At 49.7% G+C, this 18,435-nt stretch overlaps 1 protein-coding gene across 6 annotated transcripts in view; it reads right to left on the minus strand.

The window, feature by feature from the left end:
- Positions 1–6,344: 6,344 nt before the first annotated feature.
- Positions 6,345–18,435, minus strand: part of mid2 (midline 2) — a 98,238-nt gene continuing 86,147 nt past the window's right edge. For all 6 annotated transcript variants that reach the window (XM_076292377.1, XM_076292375.1, XM_076292374.1 and 3 more), the window contains 3 exons: positions 15,723–15,884; positions 9,364–9,571; positions 6,345–9,179 (listed from right to left, as the gene is read on the minus strand). In XM_076292377.1, the coding sequence (XP_076148492.1) occupies positions 8,774–9,179; positions 9,364–9,571; positions 15,723–15,884 (776 nt within the window). In that variant the 3' untranslated portion in view covers positions 6,345–8,773. The remainder of the gene's footprint in view (positions 9,180–9,363; positions 9,572–15,722; positions 15,885–18,435) is intronic.

Raw genomic sequence — 18,435 nt, forward strand, 5'->3', positions numbered from 1 at the left:
TGTGTGTGTGTGTGTGTGGTGTGTGTGCAGGGAGGGTAGATGGACATAGAAAAAAAACAAGACCCCCATCGAGTTATGGCATTTGCACAGAGGGCTTGTTGGAGGAAAGCCAAGTTCAAAACAAGGACACTCAAATACCACTAACCTCTCCACAACAACGAGTCCCGCAACCCCTCTCACAGTGCTATCCTTTTGAATGTTGCTGATGACAAACATCATCCCCGCTTGCAAACATGAATACACCCTGAACATACGCACAGGAGAGCACGGCGCTGCGTGCCAACTCGTTCTCTGTTCGGTGTTGATACTGTCTGTTTGTGAGCAGGCACAGGTAGTAACATGATTAGGCAGAGTTGTGTGGAGGCCCAGGGAGAATAGCAGCTCCTATTTTAAAGGGCCCCCCTACTGCTTCAGCTGCTGCCTCACAGGAGAACCTCCCATGGATTTGCCTCTTACAGCAAGGACAGCAGCACACCCCCTGCTGCGCATTGGTATTAACGCTCCACCCGTCCTCCCGCAGAAACCAAAAGTTGATCAGCGAGTCACGGCTGCAGAGAGAACTTGCAACGCGTTAATGGAGTTAGCTAGCGCTGCCGCGCTAACGAGGGGGACAAAGACACTGTAGTGGTGTGGTTGGGTGTTGATTTATCTGCGTGTGAAATCCAATTACCGATTAAGGTAAACTGCCTTCAACTCTGGATTCTCATTACAGTCAGGCTCTCTCAGAATAATTGCTGGGCTGGCAGAGTGTCCACAAATGCCCAGGTGCCCGAACCGCTTCCTATGAAATTAAAAAGTCCGTGGCCAGTTTTATGGAAAGCAATTTACACAAACAGAGAGGATCAAGGTTGCCTCGGCTCCTTAACAGAGTGCCCTGGAACTAATTAAGAAAGCTCCTTTGTCCCGAATAATCTCGCTTTATCCACATGAAAAGGCTCATCTGATTACATATCAAAGCCTCAGTTGGAGCTAGTGCCTGTAAGGCCGCATCTTCAGTCAGTTTCTGGACGGATGTTTATATTTAGACTGTTGTTTTCCCACGACGTAAAGACGCAGAGATCAAAGGACTCAGGTGCATATTCCCACCGCTGGTATACAAACATCGCTCCCACTCAGCCCAAATAGATGTTTGTTGTCATAGCAGGGTGAACAGGCAGTGCTTAATCACCACATTTATGTTACTGTGAGACAGCATTTCATTCACAAGCAAATTTCATTACAACTTGATATGTTGTTATTCATATCCCAAGTACTCCACCCAGCAGTAATATGATATTTTTCAGTAACCAAGTTGTAATATGAACCTGTGTCTGTTTTGTAATATCATATAAACTGTGTAGATTGTTTTATAATAGGCCATCTGGTTGTTTAGTAGTGGTGTGTAGGCCTATAAATGGATGTGTCATATGGATGCTCATCTGGCCCATTACTCATCCATCATCACCAGACAACAATTCGGTCAGCGTGCAAGGATTCTCTCATCTCTTGGCAGTGGGATCTCCATTGCTGCTCATCTGTTGCTTACTACCGATGTATACTGTATGACAAACACAAAGGCAAACGGCTCCTTCAGCTCCATGTGAGTGAGGAGTATGTACCTCTGTACATTCGTCAGTGAAAACCAACCAAAATCCAGGTGCGCTGTAGTGACTACTCACTCGCGTGGATTTGACATGTGCGTGTCACACGGTGTCTCCTAGAGCGATGAGCACTTCATCACAGACGAAATGTGTGTCAGGCACAACCACACCCCGGTGGGATACCAGATGCACACAGAATCTCCCCAGAAGCTCCCCCTTTTGTCACCAGGCAAGCCGTTTGTTACACAGCAGTGACTCCAAAGGCTTTCCGTCACACTGTGCCGAAACTGGAGTAGGCTTCGTGAGACACTTCAGGAACCATCAGGAGCAGCAGGCATGAGCTGCAGGGTGGAGGAAGAAGGAAGACCTGCCATGCTAAACGCAGAAGTCAGCAGGAAGACGTCTTCCTGATACACTGTACAGTGCAAATGATGAATAATTCAAATCAAATAAATTGATCTTTAAATGCAATGAAAGTATGGTGTTTACGACAGCCCTAGAATGATTCCCTTTTCCCAAAGTCTTAGACTTCTGACGTCGTTTGAGTCCTTTAAGAATGCATATTCCCCTGTTCTCCCACTCAAGAATCAACTCAACTGCACTCAACATCAAACCCTGTCTCTCCCCCACTGCTAAGAGAACTGTTTGGCATGCATTAAGCGATACAGAAATCTCCCCTCGGAAAGATTTTTATTGGACTTCACATTAAGGAAAAATACAATCTTGACCAAAGCAGTTTCGCTGATATGAGATACAGACGGCACAAAAATGCTTCCACAAAGTATTCAATACATTTCCCTCCAGAGCCACGTTAAATTAGATTCTGTCTGGCTGATAGTTTTTTCCCCTCTTCTCAAAGCAGTATATTACATTTTTTGCCATTATGTATTTTTTTGTCACAGAACAGCTAAGGACATGCTGAGTGAGAGCTTGTGTTCATTGTTTGACACCCTCACGCATCTCTCTTTCCCGGGGGGACGTGTAGGGTGGAGCTGGGTTTGGACCAGCCCACGAAAGTGGCCTTCAAGGTAGACAGCGTGGGAACGTTCCTCAGGAACTTCAGGGAAAAACAACAACAAAAAAAGACCTTTCTCCTTCTCTTGAGCACAAAGACAGTAAACATCTGCTCAGCAGCACTGGGGAGAAAAAGACAAAGCCGCTCCCTATTCCTCATCACGTCCTCCCCCTCACAGACGTTTCTCTCTCCCTGCTCTAGCCCCATGCTGCGTGGAGGAGCTGACCCTCGGGCTGACTCACCCATGTGCTGAAAGGGAGGGAGGGGTGGGGGGTGGGGGCAGTCAGCCCCACCGGGAGGGCCGTGTGTCTCCAGTGCCGCGTGGGAAGGTGGAGAGGTTGTTGAGGGCGAGTGGTTTTGTTCACTCCCGTCAGAGGCACTCTGAAGGAGCGACTAAATAAAGGCCGTGTGTGGCGTTTCTTATTTGATTCCGCCAGCTGAGATGCACTGAATACACAGGTGCATAAGCCTGCAAATCAGACTCCAGAGAATGGAGACCTATGGCACCTCTGTGGGGTAGGCCTCAGGGCTACAAATAGATATTAGATAAGCCTCCCACCGCCCACCCGGAGAATGGCGGCTAATTTATGTTATGGCAGGGCAGCGCGGTATCTACAGCTCGGAGAGGCGAGGCAGTCACTCTGCCTTAGCTGATATCAACCGATATATAAGACACGAAATAAACACACCGGTCTATCTATGTGCCCAGGCGCAAGAGGCCTTTTTTCTATCCATAGGAGTCTGCTGCAGTCCGTTTCAGATGCAGGGCCATCGCTCTCTGTCAGCGGACGCCATAAAAGCCCGGAGGCTCGGAGAATGGCGGGGTGGCCCATATGATTGATGCCCCTCTCCGAGATGAATCAGGATGGAGTCCGGAGCCGGTAATGATCTACTGCCTCCTTAGATCCTCATTTCCCGGCTCTCTCAGTCCCTGTCCGTCAGACGGGCAGCGGGCACGGCGCCCAGCCTTCAGCCTGACACGCCATTACCTTGAGCCGCTCGAGCCGCTCCGCCGGGGGGGAAAAAAAGAGGGAAAAAGGACAGTGGCCATGTTTCTGAAGTTCCCAAGCTGGAGTCTTAACAACCTCCAATTCCGCCTGCACCGCTTACTTTTTTATTCATTAAAGTGGCACCTGTATGTGAGTAATGACTGTGAAGCACGGAGAGAGACCGAGAGGGAGGAGGATCACTTGGGAGTTGGCGCTCCAGTGAGGGTCGGGGTCGAGTTGACTCGGAAACAGATGGAGTTTCTGGAACGTGTGTGTGGGGGAGAGCGTGCGAGTGTCGTCAGGTGGACGCAGCTGCAGCAGGTGCCAGTGAAAGGGTCAGTCAGCTGTGACTTGATTAGAGTTTTCGTTGGCTTGTTAGCTTCCGGCAGAGTGCCATCCACCAACACACAACATCAACAACAAGTCAGTGGCATGGGAAAGGACTTAGGCAAGCGGATCAGGTGGCTTTGAAAGCAAAAAAAAGACAAAAGAAAAGAAAAAGCCTGATCCTAAACCGAAACCTGAGCAGACTGAATCCTACATGTCAAATTAGGGCACTTAAAACATGACTCCTATGCCCCAGCCGTGGCACGACTGGTTGGGACACCTCGACCGTATACCGGCAACCCGGATTCCCGTCCGGTGGTCCTTTCCGGATCCCACCCCGACTCTCTCCCATTTGCTTCCTGTCATTCTCCACTGTCCTATCTCATTAAAATGCATAAAAAGCCCAAAAAATATACTTAAAAAAAAAACATAACTCCTAGTGTTCCTCACTTACTGTGCACATGGCAAGGTGCTTGTCATCTTGGAGGAATTCCAAACGCTGTGATGCACTCAAGACATAATACTGAGAAGCAGTGGTCATTTAGGAGAAGAGTGTGTTTGTTAAAATCATTGACACATTAGCAGAGATCCTCGAGGCAACAGGTTTAGCTCCAGTGTGTTGGGGCTCGATGTACTTTTGAGCACATTTAATTAATTTGTTGTTTTACACCGCATTAGGGGACGGGGTGACAAATGATTTAACAAGCTGCTCGGGAGCCTTTAATTACAACTGCAATTAGAGATGTACTGACGAGGAGAGGGGGAGCTCTTCCTTCTTGCTGGGTGACAGAACAGGCGACAGAACGAGTGCCGTGCTTGGCTGCAGGGTAATCTGTCACGAATGCAACCCTGCTGCACCCTTTAAGCTAGTCATCCCTGAACCCAACTGACAGGCTCTCACGTAAATCATGTCTTATAAAGCAGCTGGGGTGCATTCTGTGTCCGAAAGGAGTAGTTGTTTGTGCTTATATATACAGTATATGCACACATTTTCACAGAACAACAAAAACTAGGCTGCCAACTGTATTGTGTATATTTGCCCAGTGAACTCTGATGAGTGCACACATTCTTTATGCTATTTTCATTTATGTGTCCCCCGCCACCCCCCTAACCCCTACTGCATGAAAACAGCAAAACAACAATAACAACGAAAACAACAAAAATAGCACAGAAGCAAGTTGATGTACTGAGATGGGACAATTTCGAGAGGATCGTTTTGGGTAATTAGCGTGATTTGGAATTGTGTCATTTTAGGCTCTAACGCTGCCGCAAACATTGTGACTCAAAGAGCTGATAGAGGCACACACATAGTTCACCGTGCTTTATATGCTGTGCACAGAAAATCCAAGGCCACTACACATTATGTCTCACGTTTATTTTCAGAGTAAGCCATCGCCGGTGCTAGCAGCGTGTGGGGGATTACATTAGTGCATGTAGGCTGTGTTTCATTAAGCCAATAATTAAGTCTTCTGACGGCAGCATTTACAGTTCGGCGTTAACTAAGCATCTCTCACAGGAATTGTGGGCTCTGCACACGAATGAGATGGAAATGCAATTTCTTGGCTTCCTTCTCCATCAGCATTTTTTGTTTGTTTTTCTTTTGGTTCCAGCACATGTCGATATTTCAATTTTCTGACTTTACTGTGCCTGGTGGAGTCGGTGAAGCAATTAAAGAGACTGTCTCTTTTCTGAAGAGAAGACGTGAATGCGGGGAGTTTGCGGTGATTTCCGTGCCTTGGTGTGGTGACAGAGATAAGGACCATTACAGCAGAAGGGCGTAATTACAGTACACCACACAACCCCGAATGGCTGGCAAGAGGGAAGGAGAGAGATGGGAAGAGAGAGAGAAAGAAAGATAGAAAAGAGGTGGGAGGAAGGAAGCTCAGAATGAAGCCTGATGAGATGCTCAGTCAGACGTTAGTTAACCGCTACGGTGACATTTCATTTCTCTGCACTGATTAAAAAAGAAGAGAAATACATTAAAACAGCCTGAAAACAGGAAAGCATGTTCGCAAAGCATTTATTATACATTTTCCTTTTAACCTTCAGTGTAACCGGAATGTTAGATCTGCTTCTTTCACGGCATGGTTCTAGCTTCGGGTGAAATACTGATTCCTCCCCTCAGCTTTCACACACCCATCTGCTGAAGCATTTTGCCCCAGACCTCATGCTCTGGCACGTCAGCCTGCCCCGGCATCATACCAGGCCAACAATGACAGCTGATGGGTGCGGGCATTGCCCCCTTCGTGTGACTGCAGGCAGTGGATGGCCTGCCAGTCCACCAGGGCTGCTCGGTGGTGCACAGTGCAGGGCACAATGCACACGCTCCCCAACTCTCCTCCACATGCACTGCAATCTGTCTCAAGGTGCACCACGCTGGAGCAGAGACAGCCGAGCCAAAGGACACAACACACCACAGGCCTTTTTTTGGGATCAGACTTTTAATTGGACTTCAGCTCACATAAATAACAATAGTTCATATATATATTTCTTGTATATTATACAATTCTTATATAATATATATTTTCCCCTATGATTTACATTCTTTTCCTCTAAAAGTCATATTTATTGAAACAGAAGCATGAAGCAGATGAGCATGGCTGATTTGATCACTTCTTAAAGCTCTGAAACATCAAAAGAAATGGATTTATTCAACCTTTTGTTAACCAGAGATGTAGAACCTTTTCAAAAAGAATCTTTTAAGAAACAAAATGTGAAACAAGAACCCAATGGAGAGAAAAAAACACAAGAAGGTAATTTACAAAATGTATTTCTGCAGATTTCACCATATGAAGCACACAGAGAGGCATGGTTTTATCCGAACCTGATATGTTGCGACAGCAGCGGATCAGCGGGTGATATCTTTGCTGGGAGTGCTTTCATTTTGTAATGAACATGCCTGGAGCAGATGGCAGAGCACTGAGCACTGATGCACATGGATATACAAATGGACTGAACACATCAGTCCAGTTTAGAGATCAACAGTTCTCGCACAACACCACAGCCTCGTCTAGTCCTCACCTGCCACCTTGTAAATATCAAAAACTCAAAGTGAACTGCACGCCAGTGATCATTTAGACCACCCACTTATATACTTATATTCTGCTCTGTTCTGTTCTTTGGAATGTAAAATTTCAAGGTCGGGGGGGGAGATAGGTGGTGTTTAATAATTCACTCGCTCAAAACGTCTCCGCTGAGGTTAACTACAAGAGAGGCGCTACCACTGAAGGTCCAACAGAAAGATCTAGAACCAGATCCTGAGGAACATATTATCCAGTCAGAGTGGATACCTGCTCGCCTTAAACATGGCTCATAAAGAGGAATGACAAACCAGAAGAGATAGGCCAACATCCAGAAAAAAGAGCAGAGCCATTGATATGTCGAGAATAGCAACGCAAGCCAGTGGCATCAGTAGTACAGTATCTTTCCGTTCCCAAGCCCTGTGTAGGTACAATGGCAAAGCATCCCAAATAAACAAAGTGGAGAAGCACCTGCCTCTCACGTCTCAAGTATTCCATGCGTTTGTCTTGCTACACTTGTCTTTGCCTGCATTACTAGTGATTGTCTTCAAGGATCCTCTTAGCTCAACCCTGAATATGACACAGAGGAAGATCGTAAAACACCAAGACCAGACCAGGAGAAGTATGGGGAAATAAATACTAAATACTCAGGAGAATCAGGACATGATTTGATGAGTTTGGTGCAACTTCAATGACTGAGTGTCGATAATGTTAGTTTTCCTCCACGATTATGGACAGTTCAGACAGCTGCCATGGCTGGTATGTTCAAACACTAGACTTGAAATATGTCTAGATGCATAAAAAGAACCCCCACTATGGCCTTTTCTGTTGAATGCAGATGGATGAATGCTTTGGGTGCCACCATGGCTCCATGTCACTCTGCTTTTTTTACTTTGACTGAGTCTCAGTGGGAGACTAAGCGATGGGAAGTGAGGGTGTAGAAAAGGGTCACTTGTTCACGGTGCAATAAATATACTGAGAGGGTTAGATGTCTGTCCACTACGTGGGGCCCGTGGGAATCATACAGACTGTATCATGCTTTTCACAAGAAAAGAAAAGTACTAACAGAAGGAGAGTGAACAAATCACAGAGGAAATACATATCATGCCATAACGTCTACACAAATTGCAAATAAAAGGATTTCTTTGTCTTCCCTGAATATAATAAAACTGTGAGTTATAATTCCATCAGATAATAAATTCATTACTTCGGTAGAAACATCAAATTTTTATCCCTTTTTTATTAATAAGATAAACCTCTTCTATTCTATCTAAAGGAAGAGCAACCCTGTCCAAATCCATTTCTGATTTTTTTTTTTTTTTTACACACAGGGGCATTAAAACCAATCCAAAAAGTGCATCAGGTTTACATCAAAACTGATAAAAAGCAAATAAACTTGTTAGTGACAAATAATTTACAATTGCTTTTCTTCCTCCTCATCATACTCATCATCATCTTCATCAGAGGTCACATCATATACAAGTAGTAGTCACATGATGCAAAATGTGTCAACTTTGTTGTTTTGGAAAACCATTAAACTATAACTGTTGCAAAAACTAAACGCATCCTTTGAAACTGAGAAGCACAGGCGATGCTAACCCACCAATGAGAGAGAAGGAGCGCTAAAACCATGAGGAGCGAAACTGAAAACCATGAGAAGAAGAGGAGTAGGAGGAAGATCCAGGAAAAGGGGGGGGGAGACCCTGCGACGGCTGCCGCCTGGCGCTCTCAGCAGTAGCTCAAGTCCAGTCCGTTAGCGTCAACGACACGGCTCAGTCCATCCATCCATCCAACAAACTGCCTCGATCTGCCCGATCCCGCTAACCCCCCCAGACCCCTCTCTCAGTGGCAGCCCTTCATGGTGGACGAGACGTAGGGCGACTCCTGCTGGCGGCACAGGCCCTCCTGCTGCTCGGGGCAGTCCACGAAGTCGGGCACGGGCAGGCCGGACAGCAGCATGAGCGACTTGTTCCAGATCATGAAGGTGGGCGCCACGGGCAGCAGGAAGGAGACGTGGAAGGTGTGCAGGTGCTGCGCGTTCATGGCGTCCCAGAAGGACAGCGCGTTGCTGTCGTAGTCCAGCAGCACGCCCAGACGCCGCAGCTGCAGCGACGCCTCCACCAGCTGCTCCTTGCCGTTGTGCCGCACCAGGAAGTTGTTGTTGCAGCGCGAGAAGACCCACGAGGACGAGTTCTTGCCGCTCCACTCGTTCTTGGGCGCAGACTTGTAGGCGACGCCCACCGCGTACCTGAAGAGAGGGGGGGGGGGGTGGCGGCGTGGACGAGAGTGGGTGGGGGGGGGGGGGGGGGTGCACATGGTTAGGTGTATTTCAAACTCACATTTGTACCCCACTTCACACCAAACAACCAATTCATCTGCAAAAAGTCGGTCGGATATGAATGACCGCTGCCGTGACGGGCCACCTCACTCACCATGTGGAGGCTCCCAGCAGCACCTCCCAGTAGTGGCAGCCGCTGTCGATGAAGACGTTGCCGGCAGAGCCGTACGAGCCCGTGCTGCTGAAGCGCTCCGGCGTGTGGCTCTTCTTCAGAGAGCTCTCGTCCTTCTCCATGGTCAGGCAGTCGTTGGACAGACGCAGCTTTTTGTGGGCCGTTTTGGGGTCCAGCTTGAAAGGCTGGCCTGTGGTTAGGAGATTGGAAGAAGAAGAGGGGGGTGGGGGGTTTGTTAAATTGAACCAACATCCATAAGTTGCTCGGAAACTTTTGGAAATGAGAGCACTTAGCATTTGAGTCACCCAAAGCTATAATCCTGTCTGCCAACAGACCGGAATCACTGAGAGCACTGAGAATTATTCATGTTGGATTGGTCGCTGCAACTCAGAGTGGCCTGTTTTCATGTAACGAGACCCGCAACGCAGCCGCTACTGTATTTGTGAATTTTAAAGAAGGCCAAGGGTAAAACTGAAGTCATCTATCTGGCTGTGAGCTTGCACATTTTTTGAAGCTGGCTCTTGGATGGAAGCTTTCGCTCCTAATTGGCTGATCATGGAGCGAGGGAGAGATGAAGGGGTGGAGAAGATGAGAGGAAGAGGGGATGAGAGAGCAAGGGAGGACAGAGAGAGTGAGAGAAAGACAGAGAGAGAGGGGGAAGGAGTGGAGGAGAGGTGAAGTGAGGAGAAAGCTGGGGTAGTTGAGACTTTGAGCTTATGAAGATTCTTCTTTCTCCTCGGGGGCACCGCGTGAGGGTGGTAGAGGTCACCCCTTGCGGACCCTGCAGACCTGGCATTTTACGCTTAGATGCCACCCGCATCCCGTTGCCAGCGCAGACTTAATGGTGGAACAATGCAAAAACCCCCTTCCCAACCCCCCTCCTCAAAAAGCAAGCCCTAATAATCTCTCCTCCAAGAGAGAGAGAGAGAGAGAGACAGAGAGATAGAGAGAGAGAGAGAGAGAGAGAGACAGAGAGAGAGAGAGTGTGCGGCTTGAACTGGGCTGCGCGGCTCTCGGGTGCTGGGGCCGCTGGAAGCCAATTACATTAGCACGCGCCTGTCTTTGAACTGCTTATCGCTGCAAGCGCAGACTCTTTCAAACCCTCGCGCTCCTCCGGCTCAGCCGCTCCTGGGGACCAGGAGAGGAGACAAAAAAACGGGGACGGCGCGTGGTCACGTGACTGGCCAGGGAGACCAAGATGCGAGATGATGCAACGCCAATGCGACACGCTGTCACTGCCAGCTTGCGCTCCGATGCTCTCGGAACGCGGCTCGTTCCTGGAGCTCCGCAATATTTTTAGAGCTGACAACCGAAAGGCCAGCATGGGAAGTAGCCAATAGGTCACTACGAGGACAGAGCTTCATTCAAATGCATTGAGATTAGCGGATGATTATAGGAAACATAATGCATTCCACTCTGATATCTGATTCAAAGTGCACTGACAGCATGCATTTAATCAAATTGGCAAACTTGGCCACTTCCCTCATTCCCAGGACAAATCCACCGAGATCGTGCTCAAAAATGAAAGGAATAAAAGCAAGGCATTAAGTCTGCGCCGAGACATTTACTTCATTGTGCATTCCGCTCTCGGCCCAGGGGGGAATGTGCTGGAGGATGTAAATGCCTTTTGTGCGGCCGCGCAGGCTCATCTGCAGCATTTGTTAAACTCCCCCTGCGTGGCTCTGCTTCATCTTGGAGCACTTGGACAGCTCAGTGTGGTCATTAAGTGCTGGGCTTGGTGCCTTCAGAGTAGTTCCCAAACACAAACAGAACATCAATTCACTTAAACAGTAGCGAGGGGGGAGAAAACAGGTAGTGGGCATCAAGCCCCAGCGTGGGGTCATCGTTATCACCTTGTTTTATGTAGGCCGTTAATGGCCACGGCCAGTCTGCAGCACCAAAGACACGCATAGACACTCCCATTTCTCGAAGGGTGGGGAGGTTGAAGACTGATGGAGACGGCCATGATGTTTACAGGGTTATGTAACTGTGGGGATATTAGGAACACCAGGAAGTTGGGTGTGACACTGCTGGAATGTTAAATACACCCCCACACAGTCATCAACCTGTTGAGGCTTTTGGGATGACTGGCAAATCTGCTTAATGCGTTGAGCAGACTGACCTGCGGCTGACCTGAGTGGGATTGAACTTGTGGGCTTGTGAAATGTTTACCCTTGTAACATTTGTCCATCAGTGGCTGGCTTTGCCCCCCAGCACGCCCAGGCGGGCTCTCCCGGTGGGACGTGCTTCTGCTGGGCAGGCCCGCTGCCTCACGCAGGGCTGCCTCTCCAGCACGCCCCGCCGACAGCTTGAGCCATGTCTGTGTGTGTGCCGGATGAGTAAATATTATCAGGGATGGGCTCCGGCAACATGTCCACAGCGCTTGCCCTTGGGCTTGCGTGTCATGTGATATCAAGCCTGGCGCGTCCGCGCTGACAGACAGCACGTCTGGGGACGGGGCGCGTGGGTTGTGATTGGACAGAATCAAGGACGGCCCTATCTCATTGGGCCATAGTGTGTCCCTCCTTCTTTGTTTGCTCTACAGGAAGAGGCCCCTGTTGCCCTTATGAGAGGTGAGGTGGGAGGCAGGGAGGGGAGAGAGGCTTCACCAGCACTGCTGATGGTACATTTCCCATCACCACACACACACACACACACACACACACACAATATAACCACAGTGTACACACACACACACACACACACACACACACCCACACACACACACAAAGGTAGAAGGCATGCTGAGCAGGAGGGCTGGACACAGGATATGCAGTTTTGTGGTTTTAGTCGTCTGTCCAGGCCATCCAGTCAGGATGATGTGAGCGCGATAAGAGGGTAATTTGCTGAGGCCACTCTGCTGAGAAGCCCCTGTGGTGAAGAGCGGACACTCAGCACCCCCATTTACCTCCCTCCGCCCCCATGCTGAAGCCACTGCTCTCCTCTCCACACCAAACCACACCGGCCCAGTGAGAGGGCAGAATTCTGCAAGACTGTGGCCGCCGCGTTGCATCATGATATGCTTCCAAATGATGCCTGGGTGAGTGGGAGTGCGGTGGGTGGAAGAGGAGCAGGAAATATCCGGCTTTCTGCTCCCAACGCCCGGCCTCTAGACGTCTTTTGCATTATGCTGCTGGAGCTGGCTTACTGAAGGGCATTATCCCAATAGCAAGTGAGGCTATGAGGAAAATCAAACTTTGATTTCAGGCACACAAGCTTGCAAAGAGCCATTTGATGTCGGCCCCTAACCCCCCTCCTCCCCCATCTGCTCCCCCATCCTCTCCTCTCCTCCTTGCCTCCTCGCCTCCTCTCGTTGTCCTCTGCGTGATCTGAGCTGCTCTTAACAACACTGTCACGCTGGCCCCGGCTGCCATTTGAATGCAGTGAAGAAGGTAAATAAAAGAGAATGGGCACACTAGTGGATGGGTCTCTCACTCTCAATCTTTCTCGAACACACACACACACACACACACACTCACACACACACACACATACACACACACACACACACTCTTCTCTAGTCCCTTCATCAGACATGAATCATTTATCTCCGCTGCCACCAGGCAGGTTTCACCCCTCCCAGCTCCTCTGTTCTCTGAAGTCCTAGCGAGCACAGGGAGAGGGAGAGAGAGAGAGAGAGAAAGAGAGAGAGAGAGAGAGAGAGAGAGAGGGAGAGAGGGAGAGGATGGAAAATGGCAGGAGAGAAGGAAGAAACACCCAACATGAAGCCAAGAGACTGACAGAAAGCCAAGAGGCAGGGAAGGTAAGAGAGACGAAGACGGTCCCCATTCTCCTCCTGCTCAGCCGGGCCTCTGAGGGACTAAATGGAACAGGAGGGCCACATGCTAATGGTGCTACTGCATATGGACAGGGCAGTGAGGAGCAGACAGGAGATGAGGGTCAGCGAGACGAGAAGGAGGACTGAGAAACGGCCTGGGGTGCGCTTCCCAAAACCATAGTTGCTAACCTGTTAGCAATGGGAAATTGCATTGCAACTTAGTTAGCAACTGTGGTTTTGCCCCTGGACTGGACTGGACCACAAGTCATGAAGAGTCAGACCTTTGCATGGTGCGGGACACAGTTGCTCTCCCACTGCACCAATGCTTCCAACTCCCATTAATAAACACTAAGTAAACACAAGGACTTGTCTTGATGAAGCCAGCAACGTATCTCCTGACTGGGCCCGGTCCGGCAGTGGGGAGCCAGAGAGGGGGCGCTGGAGAGAGTGGGGAGCCAGAAAGGGGGCGCTGGAGAGAGTGGGGAGCCAGAGAGGGGGCGCTGGAGAGAGTGGGGAGCCAGAGAGGGGGCGCTGGAGAGAGTGGGGAGCCAGAGAGGGGGCGCTGGAGAGAGTGGGGAGCCAGAGAGGGGGCGCTGGAGAGAGCAGCCGAGGGGAGCAGAGGACTCCCATCCCCCCCGGAGATGGAGGCGGGCAGATGGGCGCGAGCCACAGCTGCAGGAGAGAGAGAGAGCCGAGCGAGGGAACGAGCGTGAGGCATACCTGGGGGAGGTTCCACAGAGACCACCGCAGCACCCCTGAGGGGGGGAGGGGAGGGGGGGGGGGCAAACACCTGCCAGGTCCAGACGCCTGTGTACGGCAGGTAGGATCCCATCTGAGGGGGTGGCTTGTATCACGAGAGCGCTCCACGTCTGACTGCGCTCCAGGGACCCGGCTTATCCCTCTGCCTCTCTCTGCCTCGGCATACGGCGCTGCCAGAGAACGGCTGACAGTATGAAATACAGTGTGTGTTTTTTTAAATTCCTCTGGGCCTTGTTAGATTGTGCGGTGGCGGTGTCTCTCTGTGTGTGTGTGTGTGTGTGTGTGTGTGTGTGTGTGTGTGTGTGATGTGCGATGTGCCCTGGCGCTCGCCCGACTGGGCTCGGCATTAGAGGAAGAGGCGGTGGCAGGTTGGGAGCAGGGGAGGTTTGTCTTTATCAAACCCCGGAGAAGGTGGGTGGACACGGCACACCAGCGCACGCTCACTCCCACTCTCTCTCTCTCTCTCTCATGCTCTCAAACAGAATTTATTCTGCTTTTGAAATGGTAGAGTGCAAAAAAGACCCCACACTGAGGGAGAGAGAAAGAGATAAAGGGAAGAGAGAGGGAGAGAGGCCAATAGTCAGAGTCAGAGAAAGAGTGGAACAGAGAGAGAAACACAGGGAGGAATAATTTACAGAAGATGGAGAGGACAGGGGTGGGAGTGTGTAGGGAGGAGAGTGTCTGAGGCAGGGAAAGAGCGATGGCGCGAGAGAAAAGAGGCCACAGAGGTTGAGTGACACCTCCTTAACGCAGAAGAAGTTCAGGCGCCGCAGTCGAGCGATGTGAGCGAGGCGGCGAAAGCCCTCTTCTGTGGGGCCAGCTGATAAATGGCTGCCAGAGACACAGAGACAGAGAGAGAGAGGGAAGAGGTAGAAGAAGAAAAATGGAGGGAGGCAAGGAGAAAGAAGAGAGGAGAAGGGAGGAGGTGCTGCTGCTGCTGCTGCTGCTTCCAGATAGCCCGCGTTTAACCTCCCCACTCTCGGTCCTGCCCCCTCCCCTCCCCGGGCGACTCCGCAAAGCCTCTGATGCAATAATCCATTTTAATGCAGTCAGCCACCAGGCCCTGGTTCCAGGCCATTCTGTAAAGTAATTGAACTCGGGGCGTGCGAGGAGGCCGGCCGGGGCTGTGATCGTGTGTAATGTGAGTGACCGGGTGGGGATGGGGTTGGAGGAGGAGGGGAGGTGGGGGGGCAGTTATGGGTTGGAGGGGGGGTGGGTGCTACCTGCCGCCTGCTGCGAGCCAACAAGGGGCGAGGCGGGGAACGCTACACCTAATGGCATTATCAGCACGCTTGGGTGGCTGCCCGTGATGGAGGGCTGATGGCATACGAGAGAGCATAAGGAGCGGAGGATAGGGGAGGGGAGGAGAGAGGATCTCACAGTACAGTAGGGGAGGGGTGGGGCAGGCAGGCAGGACAGCAGCCAAAAGGCTGACTGATTGAATTTGGGAGAATTATGAGTCCTCAGTAGCACTCCTCCAGGACAGGACAAGCTCTCAAAGGCAGAACAGTGCTGAGCTGCAGGCTCTGGGAGGAATGATGGAGTAGAGCAGTTTTTCTTATAGTTACATACTATATGCTTAGTACTACTTACACAGAAGGACATGCAGTTACATCCGTAATTTTTTATTTATTATTTATTTTCAAAACATCCTTACTACACAGAGCCTCAGTAACATTCTGCAGAACTACAGATGAAGGCCACTCATTATCAACCACTAATTCTTCCAGAATCTTCCATTCAGAGTGTAGCCCAGTGTTTCTGGTGTGCTAGTGTGTCTGGGATGGGCAGACTGGGTACTCACTGTTGGTCTTGAGGCGGGCGGGCTCGCTGTTGCGGCTGCCGGCCTGGTTGATGGCCTTGACGAAGAAGATGTAGCGCGTGCCGCTCTGCAGGCCGTGCACAGTGTAGTGGTTCTGCTTGATGTTGGGCACGATCATCCAGCTGTCCACCGAGTTATACAGACCTGCCCGGGACAAAGGCACAAACACTGTGTGAGCAAGAAACCCTTGGCACCAAATCAGCAGTCTGATCGAGGGAAGAGGGAAATGGACACTTTCATTCTGCACCAGAAAACAAACCCAATTGCAATGGCCATTGCCTTTGTATTAGCCTTTGTACCCAATCAAAAAGCACCTTGTAGCATTTCCCATGGATTACTTCAATGTGATGGCTTAACAGAGATATCCCCCCTCTCCAGGATTTAACAGGACTGACAACCTCTCAGCTTGCCTTGGTAAATAATCTATCTGCTCCTGCACTATCCTGAAGGCCACACAGTACATATGAAACATTTCATTTGGACCGGAGCTCTGACTGACAACAAAGGGTGTGTGTGGCTTTGAGGTGAGCTGAACAGGGGTGGGGGGGTTTGTGAGCAGCGCTTCGTGGCATGCTGATAGGCCCCCACACCTTTTGATCCATCTGGCTGAACACACAACACATGTCGGCGGCGTATGGCAATGGGTCTCGGCGGGCATTCTCATTGTGTGTTGTGCCCCCGAGGCAAACAGGCACATGTGAAAAGCCGCCTCCATCGGTACTCTAATGGCAGAGCGTTGCACAGAGAAACCCATGGGGCCCGCTGGCTCTGTGTGTTTGAGAATGTGCAGCTTTATGATTGCGTGTGTGTGTTAAGTGTGTTTGTGTGTGTGTGTGTGTGTGTGTGTGTGTGTGTGTGTGTGTGTTCATGTAAGGTGTGTCTGTCATCCAAACCTCATAGGTGTGCTTAGATAAACACTCATTCAACTGATTCAAAAGCACATCATACAAAAAACCCTTCTCAAACACACACACACACACACACACACACACAAACACGCATAGTTTCTGTCCAAATCAGTGGCAGCGAAGAGCTGATTTCAAGTGGTTGAAATGTAATCACTGAGTACTTTTGAACATTACTGCAATTTGCTAGTGTTAGACTGAGGAATCTGCTATGACAATCCTCTTTGTCTAAACTCTCCCTTCGGGAAAACTGCCCTGTGCCTTTAGATAGCGGAGGAGAGAGAGAAAAAAGATGCTTTCAGGCTAGACTTAAATGTCCCTCTTGGCAAGGACTTCTGTTGAATTATTGAAAGGGATGGCAAACTGCATGTATAAGTAATAACAATGGCTGCTTGTAAATAAAATTCTTAACATGACGCAAATAAGGAGAGAAAAGACTCTTGGATTCTTGGTAAGGGGGTGGGGGAGCAAATGGGAGAGTTGGACTATTGGCATGACAGCACAAGGCTAAAGAATCTGACTCTGCTGCTTAAAACTCATTTCCTATTCACTAAAAAATCAGACAAAGCCCAGAAAATATTACTGTATAACAAGTGTGTGTGTGTGTGTGGACACACTGAGGACATTTAAATGAGTTCCTGTCACAAATGTAATATGCTTTTGAATATCGGCCCTTTGATGCATTGAATTAGCTGTGCAAACTACAATAACGCTGCCTATATTATCGACACTGCCTTTCCTGCCACTGCCCCACGCAATGCCTTGCGAGAGACATCAAAGCGCAGCAGATAAGAGGGAGAGCCTGTGTCGTTACAGGCAGAGAGGACGGGACATGAAGGAGGAGAGTGTATGGGCGCATGAGAGAACGAGAGAAGAAGGGAGGGAGAGAGAGAGAGAGGAGAGGGATTCAGTTCCCAGACTCCCCGCGTCTGTCTGTTGCCTGCCTGCCTGCCTCTGTCAGTAGATGAAAGGGAGCGCGAGGCCCCCGCCAGCCGCTCCCAGCCCTGCCACAGAGAGAGAGAGAGAGAGAGAGAGAAAGAGAGAGAGAGAGGAAAAAAAGAGATAGAAAGAGGGCGAGAGAGAGAGAGACAGAGAGAGCTGTTGAACTGGCTTTAAAGCTGCTGGGGGAGGCGTTGGCTTTTGTAGCACACCAAAAAGTGCCAGTCTTTTTGCCAATTTTGAGGTGGACAATGCAGAAAAAGCAACTGGCACGAAGCAGAATAAAACATACATCTCTCCATTACCCCATATCCGGCATGGTAGCAAGCAGGTGACCAAGATAGGCTCTTTCATCGAAGCTTCAGGGGAGTGTGAGGTCCTCTGAGGGCTCTAGCCATGAATTTATATGAATCACACATCCAGCTCCCGCTGTTTCACAGGAAGGAAGAGTGATACACGACTGCCTTTCACAAGACTTCAGGACGCAGAGTTCATCCACGTGCCTGCGACTAGGACTCACCTACACCACTGTGCTAATGAAGGAAAGATACAGTGCTAGCAGGTGAGCCTTGCTCAGAAATGTCGCTTTGTAGCATGTTGAGTAGCACAAAAACAAACAAACAAAAAAAAAAATGTATCACTGAGCTAAGTGAGAAATGAGGAGTGGCGCTGGAAAAATTGTGACTACGTCAATATTTTAACCAAAAAAACTCATTACTCACACCTCACTGAGGGTTAGGGCAGATGCCACCACCTGCATTGGTCGAACAGGGCCATTAAACAACCATTCAAATAAGGTCAGGGGAGCGGCCGCATGTGTGTCAGAGCTCTGGGTGCAGCACACAACACAG

Source organism: Alosa pseudoharengus, unplaced genomic scaffold (assembly GCF_046254945.1).
Source record: "Alosa pseudoharengus isolate Yale_2024_CS ecotype anadromous, Long Island Sound unplaced genomic scaffold, YU_APseudo_1.1 YU_APseudo_1.1_scf_19, whole genome shotgun sequence".
Lineage (NCBI taxonomy): Eukaryota > Metazoa > Chordata > Actinopteri > Clupeiformes > Clupeidae > Alosa > Alosa pseudoharengus.